The sequence below is a fragment of the Chenopodium album genome, chromosome 5, assembly GCF_948465745.1.
Source record: "Chenopodium album chromosome 5, dcCheAlbu1.1, whole genome shotgun sequence".
In the NCBI taxonomy this organism is placed as follows: Eukaryota; Viridiplantae; Streptophyta; class Magnoliopsida; order Caryophyllales; family Amaranthaceae; genus Chenopodium; species Chenopodium album.
In genome coordinates, this window is record NC_137838.1 from 77,750,227 (window position 1) to 77,772,832 (window position 22,606).

Sequence of the window (22,606 nt, forward strand, 5' to 3'; positions counted from 1 at the left end):
TATGGTGATTTTGATTTCATCTTGGTGTACTAGAAAATGGATGCTATGTTGAGGCCTGGCTGTGGATCAAGTGGAACGAAAACTCAGCTATTAACCAATCACTTCAATGTATTTGTTTGTTTATTATTTTTTAATAATAGTAGTTGTTGTTTTTTTTTTCCCCTAATTAGATGAGTTACGAAGAATTTCTGCTGAAGAGGGAAGAGTGGCTTAGAGATTATTTTCGCTCCGGACGATCCGTGGGCACCAGCTATACAGAATTGCATAAGCTCCTCTGAACCAAGAATCAACATGGATATATCTTCAGAATTGACACAGGGGTTAGTTAATTCTCCGGTACAACATGAAACTGTTTTCGAACCATAAGGAAAAGAGGCCTTAAATGTCGGCATGCACCGGCCCCAAGGTATAAGTGGGTCACGTATACTCATTACCGGAACGTTAATAAGTTTACGTGAAATCACACTTAAATTCACCTACGGTCAATCGAACTCTGATGGAAGATGTTTCATACTTAATGTTCCATCAGAGTTCGATTGACCGTAGGTGAATTTGAGTGTGATTTCACGTAAACTTATTAACGTTCCGGTAATGAGTATACGTGACCCACTTATACCTTGGGGCCGGTGCATGCCGACATTTAAGGCCTCTTTTCCTTATGGTTCGATAACAGTTTCATGTTGTACCGGAGAATTAACTAACCCCTGTGTCAATTCTGAAGATATATCCATGTTGATTCCTGGTTCAGATGAGCTTATGCAATTCTGTATAGCTGGTGCCCACGGATCGTCCGGAGCGGGGTTACTGGATAAGGAGGGAAAAATTTTCGCAATATTAATCAGCGGACACGCTGAGGACCCTGGGACACCTTTTGTTTTCGGAATTCACATTGATAGATATCTCGAATGTTTGGCAAAAATTTGTGATCGACAGTCCATTCCACAAACTAATTCCCTAATGGAGAGAATTAGTCGGCTAGGTAAAAATATGTTAGACAACAAAAACAAACAGATGGATAATATACGAGCCCGATTGGATGGTTCAAGTGAAGAAAGGCCTTCAGTGTCGGAGGTTAAGAAATTGTTTGGTATTTGCCGGCCAATTCATCCTCTAAATTTTCTATTTTAATGTTTTTATAAAATTTTACTTATTTTTTATTTTATTTATCGAATGTAGAGAGTTTGGAGAAATCAATTACAATTGTTCAGCCTAGACCACTGATTGATTTTCTCCTAGCCAACCAGAATGTACAAGATCTACACCAGCTTGATTGGGTGAAGGTAATAACGGAACTTTGAGTGCTACTAAATAAAAAATAAAAATTGGAAAGAATATAAATGTGTAATAGTCCTAAAAGAAAAAGATTATATAAATGTATTGAAAGCTCAAAAAGAAATTATTTAAGGAAATTATATAGTTGTATTAACTTGTGAGAAGCATAGAATAGTTTTATGGTGATTTTGATTTCATCTTGGTGTACTAGAAAATGGATGCTATGTTGAGGCCTGGCTGTGGATCAAGTGGAACGAAAACTCAGCTATTAACCAATCACTTCAATGTCAAGATTGACAATACTGATGTGCACCACTTCTTCCAATACTCTGTATGTTTCATCTCTTATCATGTTGTATTGTAATGTTGTTGCGAAAGATGAAATATATATCTGAAGTACTATGCTGATATGCTCTCTTATCGATCCTACCCCTCAGATTGCCCTTTACTATGTAGATGGAAAACCAGTAGAAGTAATGAAGGGTGTAGGAAGAAAAGTAATGGACAAGATCAAAGAAACATATAGCTCTGAGTTGGATGGCAAGGACTTTGCTTATGATGGTGAGAAGACCTTGTTTACTGTCGGTTCCCTCCCAAGAAAGAAGTTGGAGTTTACTGTCCTGCTCGAAAAGGTCTCATCTGAAAGATAATTATTGATGCCTTTCTAAAGCAATCAAACTGCTAGAGAGTTTATTACTTTGATACAGTGCTTACATTAGTACTATAAAACATTATTATATTGTAGGACGGATGGTAAGAGCAGCCCGGGAGGCAATGGAAGTCCTAATGAGAGTGATAAAAAGAGAAGAAAGCGCGTGTCTCAAAGCAAGACTTTTAAGGTGGAGATCAGTTATGCAACCAGAATTCCAATTAAGGCAATAAGTGATGCTCTCCGTGGTATAGAATCTGAGGACTTCCTTGATGCTGTCCGGGTCCTGGACATAGTACTGAGGCAACATGCTGCAAATCAGTAAGTTCAAATTTCTTACTCCATGTTCTTTTTTCATATTTTTGCCTAATCTTGTATGTACTAACATACTGATGTTCTCTTTATGTTTTATATAGGGGGTGCCTATTGGTGAGACAATCATTCTTTCATGATGATAGGAACTCTGATGTTGGAGGGGGTGTCCTTGGTTGCAGGGGATACCATTCAAGTTTTCGAGCCACTCAAAGTGGACTGTCTTTGAACATGGGTAAGTGTTTTCATATGTATGGTTTTATAACACATATTGGTGTTTGGAACAACACTCGCCCTTAGTTCTTCCTTTGTTGTGACCTTGAGAGCAGATGGGACGTTTACTACAATTGTTCAGCCTGGACCACTGATAGGTTTTCTCCTAGCCAACCAGAATGTACAAGATCCATACAAGCTTGATTGGGTGAAGGTAAGAATGGAACTAAGAGTGCCTCTACACTAGTCCATACTGTATAGGGACTATGTTTTCATTTGAGGAGTTCTGATAAGTGATACTTTACTTGTCATAATACCTTGTATAGGCTAAGCGCACTCTGAAAAATCTGAGGGTAAGTGTAAAACCCGGCAATACTGAGTGGAGAATCTGTGGATTGAGTGAAGATATTTGCAACAACCAGAGGTGAGAATTATCCATGCTAGCTCTAGTCTTTGCTATATAATGATCTTTGATAATTTATGAAATGTTCTGTCCTATAAGGTTCACACTAAGGAGGAGATCAGCTGAAAGAGATGGAGATAATTTTGTGGAAACTGAACTGACAGTTTCTGAATATTTTGCTCAATATCGAAAGATAAAGCTAGACTACTCAGGATACTTACCCTGTGTTAATGTGGCTAAACCAAAGAGGCCAATTTACATACCAATCGAGGTGATAAACTTGTAGCAGTTTTTTTTTATTTTTTGTTTGTATGTGTGGTCTTATCCATAGAACTCTTATCTTACCTGAACCTCTTTGTTTTTGTTCAGCTGTGTTCATTGCTTCCGCTACAGAGGTACACTAAAGCCTTAACTGTCCATCAGCAATCTTCATTGGTAGAAAAATCAAGGCAGAAGCCACAAGATAAAATAAGGACTCTCACAGATGTATGCCTAGCAATCTTTGTGATTAATTCATTACCACATTCTCATATTTTTTGCCACATTTTGCTTATGCTCGCGTCTTGGCTTCTTGCTAGGCAATGAGGAGAAGTAATTATGCTGCTGAGCCACTCCTACTCAACTGTGGCATCACAATCAGCAAAGAGTTTATGCAAGTTGAAGGCCGTATTTTGGAAGCTCCCCAGGTATCACTGCCCAACCGTCTTCATTCCCATCCCTCTTGGGAAAAAACAAAGGGACTTGTTTGTTAAATTTGATTAACCTCTCTGCAATAATTTCCTGCATATTTTTTATTCTTGCAGCTGGAATTTGGTGATGTGAAAATTTTTCCAAAAAATGGACGTTGGAATGTAATAGACAAGGTAGTTCACATTTTTCGGTCCCTCAGTTGAGACCTCTTTCTTCCCATCTTTTTTATGTTTGTTCTTTTTCTTTTACAGAAATTTTCAAGTCCCGTTACAATTAAAAACTGGGTGGTAGTGAACTTCTCTACACGCTGTAAGATATGCGACCTTTGTGAAAACCTGGTGAAGTGTGGGGAAATGAAGGGCATTGTAAGTCGAACAATATTATATACTTTGTGTGTGCCTGTGTGCCTATTGTCCTGTACATCTTTCAGAGTAGTAGTATATTCAGCTAATAATGTCTGAAACTTCTTTTCTTTTTGTTTGTTTTTTTTTTCCTTTCTATTCAGGAGATCCCTAAGTTACCATTGCGTACTTTTGAGGAGAAACAACAGTTTAGGCGAGAACCACCTTCTGTTCGAGTGGACAAAATGGCTGATCAAGTGATGTCAGTCATGTCACGACTACGTGATAAAACCTCTATTATTCTGTGTGTCTTGGCTGATAGGAAAAATTCTGAAATATATGGTCAGAAACTCATCACCATTACATTTGATAATGTATGCACATCGTTTCTGTATTTTATGTTCGAAGTTAATTGATCACACCTTCTCTACAGGCCCTTGGAAGAAGAAAGCCCTTGTTGAACTTGGAGTTATTACTCAATGCTTGGCACCTCAAGGATTTGCTAATGAGCGGTACCTCACCAATCTTCTGCTTAAGATCAATGCCAAAGTAATACTTCTTTCATTGCTTTTACTTATAGATTTCATACTACTGTTGGTTTCTATCTAATTATCTCTTACTTCCTTACAGCTTGGCGGAGTGAATCATCGGCTTGCAGTTGAGCGTAACATTCCTGTGCTCATTGATAAGCCTATGATAATCTTCGGAATGGATGTCTATCATGGCTCTCCTGGCCAGTCGGGAGTTCCATCTATTGCTGCTGTTAGTAACACACTAATATTCCTTTGTCTCCTCAGCTCCCTCCCACTGCTTAATTAACTACTAGCTAAACTGGATTTATTTTTTTCAAATATATACAGGTTGTGAGTTCTAGGGCCTCATCAATATATCGGTACAGAGCATCTGTCCGTTCTCAGTCCCCAAAGGTTGAAATGATAGAATCATTGTACCAGCCTTTGCCTACAGGAGAAGACGGAGGCATTATCAGGTTTTTTTTGGACTTTATCCATCAAATAACCTTGTACACTAACTGAATAATAGATGTCATGATATTTGCTTTTTTAATAGAGAGCTTCTGGAGGATTTCTACAGAAGTTCAAGCCCCCCAGTTAAGCCATCACAAGTCATAGTATTTAGGTATGATACCAGATGAGATGCTTTATATTTGGTGTCTATGCAATCTTTAGATCCCATTGCAGAGACTAATATTTTTATTCATACGCGATCAGGGATGGAGTGAGTGAATCACAATTCAAGCAGGTCCTCAACATAGAGTTTGAACAAATTCTTCAGGTTTGTTGCAAATGTTCCCTAAATGAAATAGCCATATATGTTTTGAATGTTATTCGAGAACCATTCACATAAAGAATTTGCATTATTGTAAATTCACTTCGTTTTGCAGGCATGCAAAGCGCTTGATGAAAGTTGGTCTCCGAAGTTCACCATAATCATTGCTCAGAAAAATCATCATACCAAGTTTTTCAAACCAGAAAGCCCTAACAAATATGACAATGTACCACCTGGTTAGCAAATCTAGCACACTTGCAAAAAAAATAAGAATCAGATTTCCAAAAGAATTCAGAAAGTTTGGCCTTAATTGTTGCCTTTGTTGTATGCAGGTACTGTGGTTGACAGCAAAGTTTGCGATCCTCGATACTATGATTTCTACATGTGTGCACAGGCAGGGATGATTGTGAGTAAAAAAATCTATTGAAGTTTCTTTCTTTTCTTTTAAGTTTTAGGATTTCATTAACCCACTCAGCTAGTCTTGATTCTTTGGTTTGCATTGTCATGCATTATCTATATTGGACTTGTTTTTACAACTCATACTTTACATGAATTTTCATGCTACTCAAACTCGAATGTTGGTGTGCAAAGATACTTGAGTTGAAATTAATAACATAGTTGTTGGACTATTGTATATTCTAATGAGTTCTTCACATTCTGTAAATCTTTGCTAGCAGTAGCAGACATAATCACAGCATATTCTTCACTGCTGGAACCTTTTCATTTCTATGATCAAACATAACGTGAGTCAAAATTTGCAGGGCACGAGCAGGCCAACTCACTACCATGTTCTGCTTGATCAGAATGCCTTTACAGCAGATGATCTGCAACAGTTGATTCACTCTTTATCCTATGTGTAAGAAGCTCTTGACCTCCCAAAAAACTTGCAAATTTTTGTGTTTAAAGCTAAACATGCACAAGGACTCTAATTTTCAGAGCATATATAAACACATGCAGGTACCAGAGGAGCACTACTGCTATATCTATTGGTAAATCTTATTGCTAACTCTGTTATATAGTCGAAAAAAATTAAAATTAAGCTTACTTTCACAATACTAAGTTTCATTTCATTCTTTTTCTTCTCCATTTTTATCCTGCAGCTGCACCAATTCAATACGCCCACCTGGCAGCCTCCCAAGCAGCTCATTTCCTGAAGTATGAAGACCTGTCAGAAACATCATCGGGTCATGGAGGCGTGACTTCTGCTGGAAATCCTCCTGTGCCTGAGCTCCCAAAGCTGCATCACAGAGTGTGCAGGACCATGTTCTTCTGTTAGTCATACCTGTAAAAAGAATGATCTGAAACAACTACTAGCTAGCCCCTCGGTTTACCCTGAAGTGTGTAGGATATTAGGATATTTCGATGACCACTGTTCTTTACGCTTTCTGCTAACTGCTAAATGATGCATACAGTTTTGGCTGCAACATACATGTACAAATCGTCATTGATCAGAAATTTTGGACCAAATAATTTGTTGCTATGTTTAAGCAGTTTGTAATCTTTTGAATGTTAATAAACTTGATTTTATTGATTCTTTTAGACTGCTAGACTTTTTAGTTTTTACTATGCTTATGAGTGAATGTTTTAAGTACCTAGGGTCGATCATCCAGAAGAATGGTGACATTGATCAAGACGTGACCCACAGGATTAAGTCAGGGTGGCTTAAATGGAGAGCGGCCACGGGAGTGCTATGCGACCGCAGCATTCCCTTAAAGTTGAAGGGAAAATTCTACAGGACTGCCATAAGACCAGTGTTGCTCTATGGTACAGAATGTTGGGCTTCTAAGAAAGAGCATATTAAAAAGATGGAGGTTACGGAAATGCGCATGTTAAGGTGGATGTGTGGAAACACTTTAAGAGATAGAATCAGAAATGAGGTTATTCGCAAGAAAGTAGGTGTGGCGGGCATTGTAGATAAATTAAGGGAAAATCGTCTGCGTTGGTTTGGACATGTAAGACGGAGACCCGAGGGTGCACCGGTGCGAAGAGTGGAAGAGTGGGACCATGGAGGGATTAAACGAGGAAGAGGGAGACCAAAGATGACTTGGTTGGAAGGAGTGAGGAAGGATATGAAGTGCATGGATTTACGTGAGGATGAAGTTTTGGATCGTAAGGGATGGAGGAGAAAGATTTATGTTGATGACTACACGGAATAATCAAATTTGGTTCATGTTAGCCGACCCCACTTTTGGGATTAAGGCTTTGATTGATTGATTGATTGACTATGCTTGTTTATTAGATAGATTCCACATAACTTCTGTTGTTTAGACCAAACTACCAAAGTATACATATCTGATGTTTAGTCAAGTACTTATCAGAAAAGATAATGGCAATGGTAACCTGCATATTTACAAAAATGACCGCAGATGATGCCCTAATCTTTGGATTTAAGGCATTTGTTTAATTTACCTCTTATGTCAACCAATCCAAGAGTAACACGTGCATTATTAATCTGTTAAACTGATTACAACTGGTTTTGATCTCATTAAAATTGATATTACCAAAGGTTGTAATATTAAGAAACAATCAAAAGGTTGTCTTATTTAAATTCTATCGCTCAAAGGTTGTATTACGAAGTGAGTATTATATTTATGATAATATTTCTAATTTAATAAAGAGTAATGCATTGTTAAACGTGAATTGTAGTGTTGCAAATAAAAGACACAAAGTATGCACAATCAAAATTGGAAAAATCATTGTGAAACAGAAGGAGTACTCCGTGCTAAATTTCTCATACTCCCTTTGTGTTTTTAAGTGTTACACTTCCTCTTTTGGCAAAAAAACTTCATTTTAATATTATATTTACCTACCTCTTATGGTTCGACTCAACCAACTATTACTTTTTTATTTCTCCATTTGTTCTCAAGTGATTTTTCCATTTGTGAAAACATGGAAATCAAGAAAGGGAACATGTAATTAATTGACAATAAAGTAGATAGATAAATACTCCCTCCGTCCCTTTTTTGGAAAATGATTTTGGCACACCCTTAATTGATTTTGACACACCCCTATGTGATAGCACAATTTTCTCTTCTCACATAAGGGTGTGCAAATTAAGAAGGGGAAGGATGAATTAGTAAAAGTACATTGAAAAGTTAAATTCACGTGATATTTGCAAAAAAAGTAGAGAGATAAAGTAATAAAAGTACATTGAAAAGATAAATTCACATGAAAAACTAACATTGCACAAATATTTTTGCATAAGAGGGTAATTTGAAAGGTCATTTAATAAAGACAAGAAAAATACTCCCTTTGTCCTGTAATGATAGTCACTTTTGGCCAAATTTTACTATTTTAGTTCCAAAATGTCACATTACATTATTTGTTTTTTCCAACACTCATTAATACGAAGTATTAAATTTACTAAAATTCCCTCCAATTTGCAATAATATTTGTGCAAATTTAAATTCCCTATGTAATTTTGGCATTTCCATATACTCACTTTTATTACTAGCTCTTTCTATTTTTTTGCATACCTCGTGTAAATTTATTTTTTCAATGTACTTTTACTCCTTATTTAAGTTTCTTAATTCTCGTAGAATTTCACCAAAAAGGACTATCATTAAGAGACAGAGGAGGGAGATGATAAAAGAGTAATTTAACGCAATAAATGGTAAAAAAAAAATGAAATGGATACATCATTTATGTCCACAAAAAATGACAATAAGGGTAAATCAATAAGAGGAGGGCTAGAGGGAGTATAAGTAAATTAAAATGTCGTTATTAGATGGAGAGAGTAAATTTGAATTTACCCCATGATTCAATAGCAACCACCTAAGTATTCGTGATTAGATGGAGAGAGTATGTATAATTATACAAGACTTAAAAACCTATCCCATACTCCCGTAAGACAACCTACCCTATACACCCGTAACATCAAATACTTCCTCCGTTTAAAATTAAATTATGGCAACATTTGAAATTTCACGTATCTGAACCAATGTCATACGTACATTATTACATATCAGTAACGTACATAACCTCATGTAGTCACAGTCATAGTAATCAAGTCAAGTAGTCAAAGTTAGTCGTTCCAAGACATCCTAGACTCTAAACAAGCTTAAAACAGAAACAAATGAGAGCCAAATTTAGCTAAAGCTTCACTACTCTGAATAGCAAAGGTTTCTCTCTTTAATCCTTTCTTTACTTTCTCATTTATTCTCAACACTCTTTTTATCTTCATTTTCCTCTTCTTTTTCTTATTTTCTTACTACAAATTTTGTACATTTCTTAAAAAATCATATATATATTTCTTGCAGAAAAAACTTGTTCATCATTTTCTACTGGGTTTAAGTTTTTTTTGTGAAGAATTTCGCTGGAAAGGTACAATTTTGCTCTATTTTACTTAGTGTTTTATTTCTTTTTCTTTTTTTGGTGGGTTTTTTGTGTTCATTGTGTTCTTGTACAAATTTAAAATTTATGCTTGGATTCTTTCATTATTTTTCCTTTATGGATTATTTCATATACTGTATGACTGTATGTAGTTATTTTCTGTCATTTTGAGCAATGACTTTGTAATAAAAAGAGGAAAAAAAAAAGTTATTTTTGTTTCATAAATTTTTTTTCTTTTTTTATGTCGTTTGCTGATCTCACATAAAATGGGTACACAGTGTTTCAAAAAAAAAAAATGGGTACAAAGTTTTTATTTTTATTATGTTGAGATGGAAAAGTTCCACAGTTAAGGAATAAAAAAGAAAAGGTATGTTTAAGTATTTTTAATAAATTATTATGGTAATCTTTCTTTCTTTTTTTTTTTTTTTTTTTTTTTTTGAAAGAATATTTCATTTTGATAAATTTTTATGGGTAATCTTTCATTTTGTTTTTTAGATGGATAAATTATTATGGGTAATCTTTCATTTTGCTTTTTAAGATGGTTAAATTTTCTCTATATTTTGATAAAGATGGTAACTTTAATTTTTTTTAATAGTAATTTGAACAAAACTTTAAAAATTTCTTTCTATTTCGATACAGGGTACTTTTTTGAGGCATTCTTTCACATGACATGAGTATGTAATTATTTCTTAATGCTCTAAATTATTTTGAGGTTTCTCTAACAAAAAAAAAAAAGGCATTCATTCTAAAAAAAAAAAAAGAGGTTTTATCTTCTTTTTCTCGGTAACTTAAGTGTACATTTGCAAATGTACAAGATATTGATAATAACACATTAACACTAGATTGTAAAAGGAAATATTTTTTGAGGTAGTTTGAGAAATTATAAGAGTATATAAATGTGTTGAAAGCTTCCAAAGAGGTTTTTTAAAGGAAAGAATAGTCCTTTAGTAGTAAAAAATTTTTAAAAAAGTTTTATTAGTTACTAGTATGAAGAGAATTTTTTGTATGACTTACCTTCATTGTGGCAGATAAATGAAAGTGATTATGGTTATTGGTTAAGGATTGTTGTGTTTTTGTCTGATGCTTGTGTATTTCACTTTATTTTACATGAAGAAAATAAATAAAAAAATAAATTTCGATCTTTTCATATATACCTTAATTTGATCCTAAGGGATTGTATCTTATGATGATTATGTTATTTTACCTCTTGGAAATGATTCATGTTTATTGTGTGATGGAACTACTTCTAGCAAAAGTTTTAGATCTTACCTATCTCAAATGTGGTTTTGAACGTTTTAACACGAATCAAAATGGCTCTTAGGACTTCCAAAGCACACATTGATTGGTAAGTAGAATTACTGCTAGTCCATCTTTGGTGTGTGTATGTATGGAAGTACAATTCTTTGCTTGTTGTTCGCGGTAATGTAATAGTTATAAGAAATGTTTTCTTGATTTTGTGAAGTATAGAACATTTATGGTGTTTGTTAGATTGTGTGTGGTAGGAAATGGATGCTCCTGAACAAAAGCAGGTATGAGTTCCTATGGCAAGGCCTGGCTGTGGATCAAAAGGACAAAAAATTCGACTATTAACCAATCACTTCAATGTCAAGATTGCCAATACTGAAGGCTTCTTCTTCCATTACTCTGTATGTTTCATCTAAATAATTTCTTAACATATAGTGACCATGTTGTATAATAATGTTGTTGCGAAAATTGCAACATTTGAAACTTCTAATGTATTATGTTATCTCTACTCTATCCTCCAGGTTGCCCTCTACTATGAAGATGGAAAACCAGTCGAAATGAAGGGTGTAGGAAGAAAAGTAATGGACAAGATCAAAGAAACATATAGCTCTGAGATGGGTGGCAAGGAATTCGCCTATGATGGTGAGAAGACCTTGTTTACTGTCGGTTCCCTCCCAAGAAAGAAGTTGGAGTTTACTGTCCTGCTCGACAAGGTCTCATCTGAAAGGTAATTATTGATGCCTTACTAAAGTAATCAAACTGCTTGAGAGCTTATTACTTTGATACAGTGCCTACATTAGTACTATAAAACATCATTATATTGTAGGACGGATGGTAAGAGCAGCCCGGGAGGCAATGGAAGTCCTAATGAGAGTGATAAAAAGAGAAGAAAGCGCGTGTCTCAAAGCAAGACTTTTAAGGTGGAGATCAGTTATGCGACCAGAATTCCAATTAAGGCAATAAGTGATGCTCTCCGTGGTATAGAATCTGAGGACTTCCTTGATGCTGTCCGGGTCCTGGACATAGTACTGAGGCAACATGCTGCAAATCAGTAAATTCAAATTTCTTATGCCTTGTTCTTTTTTCATATTTTTGTCCAATCTTGTATGTACTAATTTACTGATGTTCTCTTTATATTTTATAGGGGGTGCCTATTGGTGAGACAATCATTCTTTCGTGATGATAGGAACTCTGATGTCCTTGGAGGGGGTGTCCTTGGTTGCAGGGGACATCATTCAAGTTTTCGAGCCACTCAAAGTGGACTGTCTTTGAACATGGGTAAGTGTTTTCATATGTATGGTTTTGTAACGCATATTGATGTTTGGAACAACACTCACCCTTAGTTCTTCCTTTGTTGTGACCTTGAGAGCAGATGGGACGCTTACTACAATTGTTCAGCCTGGACCACTGATAGATTTTCTCTTAGCCAGCCAGAATGTACAAGATCCATACCAGCTTGATTGGGTGAAGGTCAGAATGGAACTACGAGTGCTTCTACACTAGTTCATACTGTATAGTGTATAGGGACTATGTTTTCATTTGAGGGGTTCTGACTTTCTGATAAGTGATACTTGTCATGGTGCCTTGTATAGGCTAAGCGCACTCTGAAAAATCTGAGGATAAGAGTAGAACCTGCCAATATTGAGTGGAAAATCTGAGGATAAGAGTAGAACCTGCCAATATTGAGTGGAAAATCTGTGGATTGAGTGAAGAAATTTGCAAAAGACAGAAGTAAGAGTTATCCATGCTAGCTCTATTCTTTGCTATATGATGTTCTTTCAAATTTAATCAGTGTTCTGTTGAACGTTGTCTGAAGGTTCATACTAAGGAGGAGATCAGCTGAAAGAGGAGGGGAAAATTTTGAGGAAATTGAACTGACAGTTTATGAATATTTTGCACAACAACGAAACATAAAGCTTCGGTACTCAGGAGACTTTCCTTGTGTTAATGTGGGTAAACCAAACAGGCCGACTTACATACCAGTCGAGGTGATAAACTTGTACCATATTTTTTTGCTGTGTTATCCATATTACTCTATCTTACTTGAACTGTTTTGTACATTTTTGTGCAGCTATGTTCATTGCTTCCGCTACAAAGGTACACTAAAGCACTTACTGTCCAGCAGCGATCTTCATTGGTAGAAAAATCAAGGCAGAAGCCACAAGATAAAATAAGGACTCTCACAGATGTATGCCTTGCAATCTTTGTCTTTAATTCTTTACCACATTCTCATATCTTTTGCCACATTTTACTTATGTTCGCGTCTTGGCTTCTTGCTAGGCAATGAGGAGGAGTAATTATGCTGCTGAGCCACTCCTACGTACCTGTGGCATCACAATCAACAACGAGTTTATGCAAGTTGAAGGCCGTGTTTTGGCAGCTCCCAAGGTATTAATGTATCATTGCCTAATCCTCTCCTCCTGGGAAAAAACAAAGGGACTTGTGTAGTTTTTATTAACCTCTCTACAATAATCTCTTGCATTTTGCCATTTTCGTTATTGTTGCAGCTGAAATTTGGTAATGGGGAAGATTTTCCAAGAAATGGACGTTGGAATGTAAACCGCAAGGTAGCTCACATTTTCTGTCCCTCAGTTCAGGTCTCTTTCTTCCCACCTTTTTAATGTTTGTTCTGTTTGTTTTACAGAGATTTTCAGATCCCGTTAAAATAAAAAACTGGGTGGTGGTGAACTTCTCTGCACGCTGTGACATACGCAACCTTTGCAGAGACCTAGTGAAGTTTGGGAGAATGAAGGACATTGTAAGTCCAACAAAATCATACACTTTGTGTGTGCCTATTGTCCTGCACATCTTTCAGAATAGTAGTATATTCAGCTAATAATGTCTGTAACTTCTTTTCTTTTCTTTTTTTTTGATTTCTTTCTATTCAGGAGTTCACTGATTCCCCAATGTGTACTTTTGAGGAAGATCCACAGTATAGACGAGCACCCCCTCCTGTTCGAGTGGACAAAATGGCTAGTCAAGTGAAGTCACGACTACCTGGTCCTCCTACTATTATTCTGTGTGTCTTTGCTGACAGGAAAAATTCTGAAATATATGGTCAGAAACTCATCATCATTACATTTGATAATGTATGCACATCATTTCTGTATTTTATGTTCGAAGTTGATTGATCACACCTTCTCTACAGGCCCTTGGAAAAAGAAAGTCCTTGTTGAACTTGGAGTTGTTAGTCAATGCTTGGCACCTCAACGAGTGAATGAGCAGTACCTCACCAATCTTCTGCTTAAGATTAATGCCAAAGTATACATGCTTTCATTGCTTTTACTTTTGGATTTCATACTACTTTTGGTTTATATCTAATTATCTCTGACTTCCTTCAGCTTGGCGGATTGAATCATCGGCTTGCAGTTGAACGCAACATTCCTGTGCTCATTGATAAGCCTATGATAATCCTCGGAATGGATGTTTCTCATGGCTCTCCTGGACAGTCTGGAGTTCCATCTATTGCTGCTGTTAGTAACACACTAAAATTCCTTTGCCTCCTCGGCTCCCTCCTTTCACTGCTTGTTTAACTAATTGCTGCTAAAATGGATAATTATTCAAATATTTACAGGTTGTGAGTTCTAGACCCACATCAATATATAAGTACAGAGCATCTGTCCGTTCTCAGTCCCCAAAGGTTGAAATGATCGATTCATTGTACAAGCCTTTGCCTGGAGGAAAAGACGGAGGCATTATCAGGTTTTTTTTCCGGACTTTATATCCATCAAACATCATTTTACTTTACTAACTAAATATTAGATGTGCATGATATTTATTTGCTTTTTTGATAGAGAACTTCTGGAGGAATACTACTCGAGTTCAGACCGCCCAGTTAAGCCATCACAAGTCATAATATTTAGGTATGATACATATGGTGTGTTTATGCAATCTTAAGATTCCGTTGCAGGGACTAATATTTTACTTCTGACACGCTCGATCAGGGATGGAGTGAGTGAATCACAGTTTAAGCAGGTCCTCAACATAGAGTTTGAACAGATTCTTCAGGTCTGTTGCAAATGTTCCCTAAACTGAATAGCCATATATGATTTGAATGTTATTCGAGAATCGTTCACATAAAGAATATGCATTATTGCAAAATCACTTCATTTTGCAGGCATGCAAAGCTCTTGATGAAAGTTGGTCTCCTAAGTTCACCATTATCATTGCTCAGAAAAATCAGCATACCAAATTTTTCGAGCAAGGAAGTCCTAACAATGTACCACCTGGTTAGCAAATCTAGCACACCTAAAGAATCAGATTTCCCTAAGAATTCAGAAAGTCCATATTGGCCTAAATTGTTGCTTTTATGCAGGTACCGTGGTTGACAGCAGAGTCTGCCATCCTCTTTACTATGATTTCTACATGTGTGCACAGGCAGGGATGATTGTGAGTATAACAAAATCTTTTGAAGTTTCTTTCTTTTCTTTTGAGTTTTAGGTTTTCATTAGCTCACCTAATCTTGATTCTTTCATTTGCATTGTCATGCACTATCATATTAGAGCTATGTTAAACTTGAACATTGGTGTCAGAAATTGGTACATGTTCAAGAGTATTGAAAAATGACAATGTAACACTTGAGGTAAATTGAGGAATTTGTGTAAGACTATTCTATATTCTAATGAGTTCATCACTTCTGTTAAATCTTGCTACTAGAAATCTGGAATGTTTTCATATCTATGCTCATATATAGCGGGTTAAAATGTAGGGAACGAGCAGGCCAACTCACTACCATGTTCTGCTGGATGAGATTGGCTTTTCAGCAGATCAGCTGCAAGAGTTGATTCACTCTCTATCCTACGTGTAAGAGGCTCTTGAACTTTTTTTTAAGGGCAAAATTGTGTCTGAAAGCTATATATGCTCAAGAATCTAATTTAGAGAGTATATTTCAACACTTGCAGGTACCAGAGGAGCACTACTGCTATATCTATTGGTAAATCTTATTGCTAACTTTGGTATACAGTCGTTTAACACATTAAAATAAAAATAAATATACCTCAAATTTACATGTTTCTCTCTTTTTCCTACAGCTGCACCTATTCGATATGCTCATCTGGCAGCCACCCAAGTATCCCAGTTCCTGAAGTATGAAGACCTGTCAGAAACATCGTCGGGTCATGGAAGCATGACTTCTGTTGGAAATCCTTCTGTGCCTGAAATTCCCAAGCTGCATGACAGAGTGTGCACCTCCATGTTCTTCTGTTAATTACACCTTTTAAAACAATGATCTGAAACATTAGCCCCTCAGTTTACCATGAAGTATGTAGGATATTAGGAATTTAGGATAATCAAATAACCAATGCACAACTATCTCTATGCTTTTTGCGAAATTATGCATATGGATTTGGCTGGTAACACAGGTCTATAGGTCGTCGTTGATCAGAACTTTTGGACTAAATTATCGGTTGACTATGTTCATGCAGTTTGTAATCTTTTGGCTATCAAAAGACTTGATTGTAATTGATGCTTTTAGTCTGCTAGACTTTTTACAATGCTTCTTCATACAATAGATTCAACATGACTATCTGTTGACTGTTGCTTAGAACAAAGTCATACATAATGAAGGTTAAGTAGTCTTGGTCCCGGCTATAGTAAAGTGCTTAAACAGCAGAAGATAACAGCATAGGTAACCTGCATATTTGCAAAATGATCGCGATGATGCCCTAATCTTTGGACTGGAGGCATTTGTTGTAGCTAGCTCATTGCTGTACTATAATGTGCAATGTTTTGTTTCGCTCTAGATAACCCCAAGTTTGCTGGCGACTTTCCTGTTTATTACATGTGAGCAAAATCATTTGCCAAATACAAGTTTCTTATTTCAAATACGCTTCATTGCTTATGACATATTTACTCCCTCGTGGAATTAATAGTCATATAAACTATAATGTCTTAAAGAAACATGTTTTTAAATTTTGATGACATCTTAAGATCACTGTGGAAGAGGAAAAGGAGACAAATATTAAACAAATTTGTTAAATCATTGTAAATTGGCTTATTATGGTCTTTCAATCATCTAATGTAAATTTTGTGTCATGTAATCTTAAGTACAATTAGTCAATAATTAATAAATGTATGTCATACAATTAAAATAAACAAATCATTACCAGTTCACCACTGCCTAATAAACTGCTCTGCTATCTCAACTGAAGAAAAAATGAATACATGGATAAAGATGGAAGTACAGGAGAAACAACAAATGGAGCTTTCTAAGTACAGCTTAAATGTGATTTCATTTATACAAACCGAGTACACATATTTTACAGCCAATTTACCAGTAACTATCTAAATGATGGAAGGCGCGTCTCACATACAAGAAAATACAAATCATGAACCAGAAATTAGCAATTCAAGCAGTAATTTCGACCAAACAATAAAACGAGACAACTATGAGTGAACATTAGCTGCATTCTAAAATTTTCTTTTTTCCTTTTCTTGCAACTCTCTTAAGATTCGTTCGATACTTAAAATGTACATACACAGGCTACTCACAAAGGAATAGAAGAAACTGGTAAAAAAAATAAATAAATAAAAAGGAATTAAAAAAGAGAGGAAAAAAAAAAACCTAGGAAAATCAGCAGCAGTTGCAGACTAGGAGAACTGCCAGATTTATGAGAAAGGGGGGAGAAGTAGAAAAGTTACAAAGATGAACAATCTGACATGAAAGATGCAGACATTCCAGGACAACAGTTAGCTTTGCTCGTTAAACACTATAAGGTCGTACACTCTTTTTTCCACGGCTTTGCATCGTACAACTGCTCATGAACAGATCGCTAGAGAGGTGCTGAGCTTGTTCGTCGGAGCTGGTATTTGGGTTGAGGAGGGGGAACGCTTGGCAGGGCCTTCTCCACCTCCTGTCAACAGATAATCATCATAAAGGGCAAAGGAAGGATCAGTCTAGAAAAACACAACTTAGTACAAGTTTTTGAAATTAATCATGCTCACATGAATCAAATATAGTGATAAAGATAACTTAAAACTACACAGCTAGCAACATATGGACTGATGTGGTTCACAGACTTGTTACAAGCCATTTATTAAACAATCATCTAGTAAGATATGTTGAGCTAGAAGTTAGTTGAATCCAAGACTCGTAGTGGCTAACAGCCCTGAGCTAGTTTATAGCCAACTGGGCTGCAGGGATGGAACCCAGGCTTGGACTGATGTGGTTCACAGACAGGTTACAAGCCTTGGCCAGGCTGATTCAAGAGGGCCTAGATTTATCAATTTGCTTTATAGACCGGGCTAGCTAGGTCAGATTTAGAAGGCATGACCCAAGACCCATGTACTGATGATCCAAGGTGGACCTTCACTGGGTCTGGGAGTTTGGGCAAGGGAAAACCCAGCCCATTAGCCACCTCTATCATGACCTTACAGTGTCATCAAAAGTCACAAAATGCAAGATGAAAACAGTATATGAAATAACGACTAAGTATCATTTAACATGAGACGGTATTGAACTATAGATACTGGTCAGCATTCACTCAGCGCCTGTTAACAATTATTAAACATATTAGTCAGCACTTTGAAAGCACAGCCAGTCAGCCATAACTGATACAGAGAAGAAGAAAAAAATATTATCACGGGATGTACTTTCACCCAAGAGTTACTAGAAAAAAGCTGCTTCAGAACCTAAAATCAGCCTAGAGGCTATAAGGGGAAAAGGTAGCTTGATGATTAGCAATACCATGTTTATCAAAGAAAAACATGCAAGCAAAGGGCAACTTTGTTACTATGAGACTGGCTTTCTCCAGGACATTGCATGCCCAGCTAAATGCAGGGTGAATTAACCACCCTTACTGATGTAAGCAGCAAACTGAAAAACTATAAAGATGTCTATATCCATTATTATACATAAAAAGGAGCACTCTTCAGAATTTTTGCAAACATACTACTCTTGTGCTCAACTGCTCAGTCACACGGCTTACACCATGTATGATTGTGTAGTAAATTCCCGTCCATCCAACCAAAACCAAACAAACAACAGAAAAGAAAAAAAATGATATGGGAGTTACAGAAATATTAGGGCTAGGGTGAGGCTAGAAATGCATCTATTATAAGGAAATCTGATAGACTACTTCAGATACAATTTCATTATGAGTTGGCCATGCACAGAAGCCAAAGAGTATGCAGGTGAAAAGCCTAAAGGGCTAATCTCAATGATAGTGAGTTAGAGACACCAAGTATACATTTCAGACCAAAACTCCCCAACCAAGAAATCATAAAATTTCTAAATCAACAAGCCACTGTTTTCAAGCCATACCAGCCAACGAACAAGTATGGAGTAATATTGGTTTAATTTGCCAAGACTGAATATATATTTTTTTGGAAAGTCATCCCATCTGCCTTTATATGAAACACTGAGTCGGAAAATGTTATTTCAAATAGTTGAATCCTAACCTTTGAATTTGTTTAGACACTCTAATTAGATCCAGATAATTGCTTTCATCCATCTACTGCCTAAAGAATGCAACTAGCTTGTGATTTGCCAATCAAACTGCAAACTGCTCAAAATACCATCTAGTAAGATGTCAAAATCTAGCCTTACAAAATGAATGTTTATTATTTTCTGACTACACACCAACTGTTAATGTGAGTTATCAAGTACTACATCAAAGATACACTATCGCAACAAATTTTAAAAGTGGAGACTCTACCACAAGATTATCCAATAGAAGACCGAATTTCCCTCACTTTAAGAGAAAGGGGATTCAGATAGTACAACTGCAGCACTAGTATAAAATAGGACCTTTTAAAATGCAAATTTCACAACCATGAATACTATAATATGGTACCAGAACATACCCTCATTCTCCGTAGCCTTTCGTTTTCCTCTTCTAGCCGTTGAACTTTGTTTTCCAACTCGTTGGTATAAGCCTGTCCACCATAATCACAACTTTAGCATGAGAATGGAGGATCAGAGACAAAGTAGAAACAAAATTCTACCAATTGGATAACAGAATGTAAGACAGGAACCGAAATTTATACACATGCAAAGCAAAATTAGAGACAATAATCTGTATTTAACCTGTTTCCTGGCTCGTGAACGCGCAGCAGATTCTCTATTCTTAATCATTCGCTTCTGCCTCCTCTCTACAGTCTTTTCAACCACATCTCCCGGAGCAAGCCTCTTCCGACCAATTGCCTGTGTATCGGACAACGTTCCCATCAAAGGAGTAGTTGTAACAGCCAATTGAGCATCGGGGTAAGCTGTATCTGAGAGAGCTCCGCCACTGACAGCAATAGGTTGAGGGACATGGTGTCCTGGCATAAACATTGTCATCATACTATGCTGTTGCTGCTGTGGAAGTAGCTGGTAAGGCATCCACTGAGCATGTTGCGGAACATTCGAATGTCGCCCAGAGTTTGGATCAATACCCCCCAAGTTACATTGAACAGCACTGCTAGTATCATTCTCATTTCCACCACCACCATTACCACCAGCTGCATCAAGAACAATCCCAGCTTGAACCAAGAAATCTTCCAATGTCATCTCACCTAGTGTATTTTGCCTCTCAGGATTCCTCTCCTTCACCTGCTGAATCTCCCTCCAAACTTCATCAACCGTCTTCTTACTTAGATCCCGAGACAAATTAAAACTCGATTGTCGATTAAGAGACGCCTCCCCAGGAACACCCTGGTTAAGATTTTGAGCACCACTATCAACATCATTACTACTACTTCCTCCAACAGTCTGGTTAGCTTCCACTGTCCACACATTCCTAAGAAGCTCATCTAGATTCATACTACTTAAGGGTTTCCCCAAATTTCCCAACTGATTTTGTACCTCATCAAGTGTAAGGCTATACAATGAACCTTGTCTAGATAAACTTGGAGGCTTTGGTACTGAACTATCACCTATACCACCTTGAGATCCCATTGTTTGAGTACCCATTCAAATCACACACTTCATAGATACTTATATATATCCATCTACAACACCTATCTATATATATATCTCTTTACAAAAACCCAAAACCCGGTTTCGCCTTTGCAATCTCAATCTCAATCACAGACACAAACATAAACCCTATGTATTTGGCAATGCAAGATAAACCCTTTCTATCAGAAATGACAAGTACTACACCATACAATTGAGGAATCAACAAGAAAGGTCTTGTGAACAACACATGCAACCCAAATTAGCTGCACCCCTGTAAAGGAATCACACATTAAACATTGAATCATTGTTTAAAAAAGCTAGAAAATTAGGGTTTAAGGGGGGAAAGAAAGACAACAAAAATGAGAGTTTTTGGGGAAAAAAGGAGAAACCCAAAAACCCCAGAAACCATACACAAAAAGAAGAACCCCAGATCAATAAATTAACACAAATATAGAATCATGGTACTGTATAAATTTATTAATATTATTACTACTAATTTAATTAACAAAATAATCAACATTTAATACACAGTCAACAACAAGAGCTTGATAATTTAAGAGAGAGAAAGATAGAGAGATACCCACCAGATAATTTATTAAATTAGTCGTTAGAAAATCCCACCAGAATCACATTCTGCCATTTGAAGCTAATTTATTTATACAGTGCACAAGATCATCATTATAATGAGCAAAAAAACGAAATTTTTTATATATTTAAATAGAAAAAAGTTACCCAGACAAAATTAGAAATTACCCAGAAAAATTACCCAAGTAAATATGGAAAAATCCCATTAATTTGTGAAAAAGACACTACATTTTCTTCATCTAAAAGAAGAAGAATTTAGAGAGAGGAGAAGGGATTTTTTTTTTTTTTTTTCAATTTGGGGATTAAGAAATTGGAAGTGGAAACAAGAATTATAACCTAAATTAGTAGTAGTTATAAAATAAATATCAAAAATAAAAAGAAGACCCAAAAAACAGAAGAAAACAAAAGGAGATTTTAGTGTGTCAAGTGAAAGTGTTGTTGGGATGGTAGGGAGGAGAGAGAAACAGAGGCTTCGACAGAGCAAAACGCCGCAAGATCAGATCTGATGAATTTTTTAAAAAATTAATTTTCAAAGAAAAAATAATTAAAAAATTAATTGTAATTATACAATAAAAAGCTTAAAATACAAATTAAAATCATAAAATTCAAAGGAATTGTTAAAGAAAAGAAAAACCAAAAAAAAAATTGAGAAGTGTTACGTTTTGCTGCTGCACAATGCACATAACTTTAAAGGGAGATTGGGGACCCATTTTTATTTTTTACTCCGTATTTTGTGAGCAGAATTGGACCCATATATTATACGAATATGTACATTTCACCGTAAGTCCATAAATTATGCTTATACTATCTCCGTTACCGAAAGAACGACCCATTTGGGTTGATTTTGCGGGTATTAAAAAAGTTAAATAAAAAGAATTAAAAGTATATTGAAAAGATAAATTTACACGGGGTTTGTAAAAAAGTAGAGAGAGTAAGTAATAAAAATACATAGAGAAACAAAATTTTATATGGGGAAGCTAATTTTGCACAAATATTATTGCAAATTGGTGGGGATTTTAATGCAAATGGGTCATTCTTTTTGGGACTAAAATTAGGCCAAATGGGTCGTTCTTTCGGGGACGGAGGGAGTAAATCTATACTACAACCTCCGTTTCATAAAATCTGCAACAATTTTCCAAAACGGAAACTACACATTATGTGCAACAAACCAAAAGTTACCTCTTTTAGTAAATTTTTTTTATGTAAAATTACCACCATACCCCTACTAAATTTTACTTAACTTTAATAAACAACATATTAACTCTTTAACCCAAATTAATTTATTCCTAATTAAAACCCTAACCCACATTCTCTCTTCTCCCTCACAACCATATCCACCACCAACACCACCAATTTTTCTCTCTCCTCCCTCTTAACCACCACCAGCACCATCCCTA

At 36.1% G+C, this 22,606-nt stretch overlaps 2 protein-coding genes and 1 pseudogene across 3 annotated transcripts; 2 read left to right on the forward strand and 1 right to left on the reverse strand.

Moving 5' to 3' along the window:
- The first annotated feature begins 1,484 nt into the window (after positions 1-1,484).
- On the forward strand, positions 1,485-6,700 carry LOC145632391 (protein argonaute 4-like). Its single transcript, XM_081684756.1, has 22 exons — positions 1,485-1,603; positions 1,710-1,912; positions 2,012-2,242; positions 2,338-2,468; positions 2,563-2,660; positions 2,773-2,870; positions 2,949-3,120; positions 3,219-3,335; positions 3,428-3,535; positions 3,653-3,712; positions 3,791-3,904; positions 4,045-4,222; positions 4,314-4,429; positions 4,511-4,642; positions 4,741-4,868; positions 4,949-5,017; positions 5,110-5,173; positions 5,283-5,403; positions 5,500-5,573; positions 5,929-6,023; positions 6,125-6,156; positions 6,268-6,700. The coding sequence occupies exons 1-22, from the start codon at positions 1,487-1,489 to the stop codon at positions 6,441-6,443; spliced, it is 2,634 nt and encodes an 877-aa protein (XP_081540882.1). The 5' UTR covers positions 1,485-1,486; the 3' UTR covers positions 6,444-6,700.
- A 4,304-nt stretch (positions 6,701-11,004) lies between these two features.
- On the forward strand, positions 11,005-15,973 carry LOC145633225 (protein argonaute 4-like; annotated as a pseudogene).
- A 1,173-nt stretch (positions 15,974-17,146) lies between these two features.
- LOC145631180 (ABSCISIC ACID-INSENSITIVE 5-like protein 2) lies at positions 17,147-21,818 on the reverse strand. Of its 2 annotated transcripts, none has more exons than XM_081683269.1 (4): positions 21,209-21,818; positions 19,770-20,887; positions 19,547-19,618; positions 17,147-17,595 (listed from the first exon to the last, which is right to left on the reverse strand). In XM_081683269.1, exons 2-4 carry the CDS (start codon positions 20,634-20,636, stop codon positions 17,515-17,517), a joined length of 1,020 nt encoding a protein of 339 aa, XP_081539395.1. In that variant the 5' UTR covers positions 20,637-20,887; positions 21,209-21,818; the 3' UTR covers positions 17,147-17,514. The 2 variants fall into 2 exon arrangements, with proteins under 2 accessions (XP_081539395.1, XP_081539394.1); XM_081683268.1 differs by having other exon boundaries at positions 19,770-20,895.
- Between the last annotated feature and the right edge of the window lie 788 nt (positions 21,819-22,606).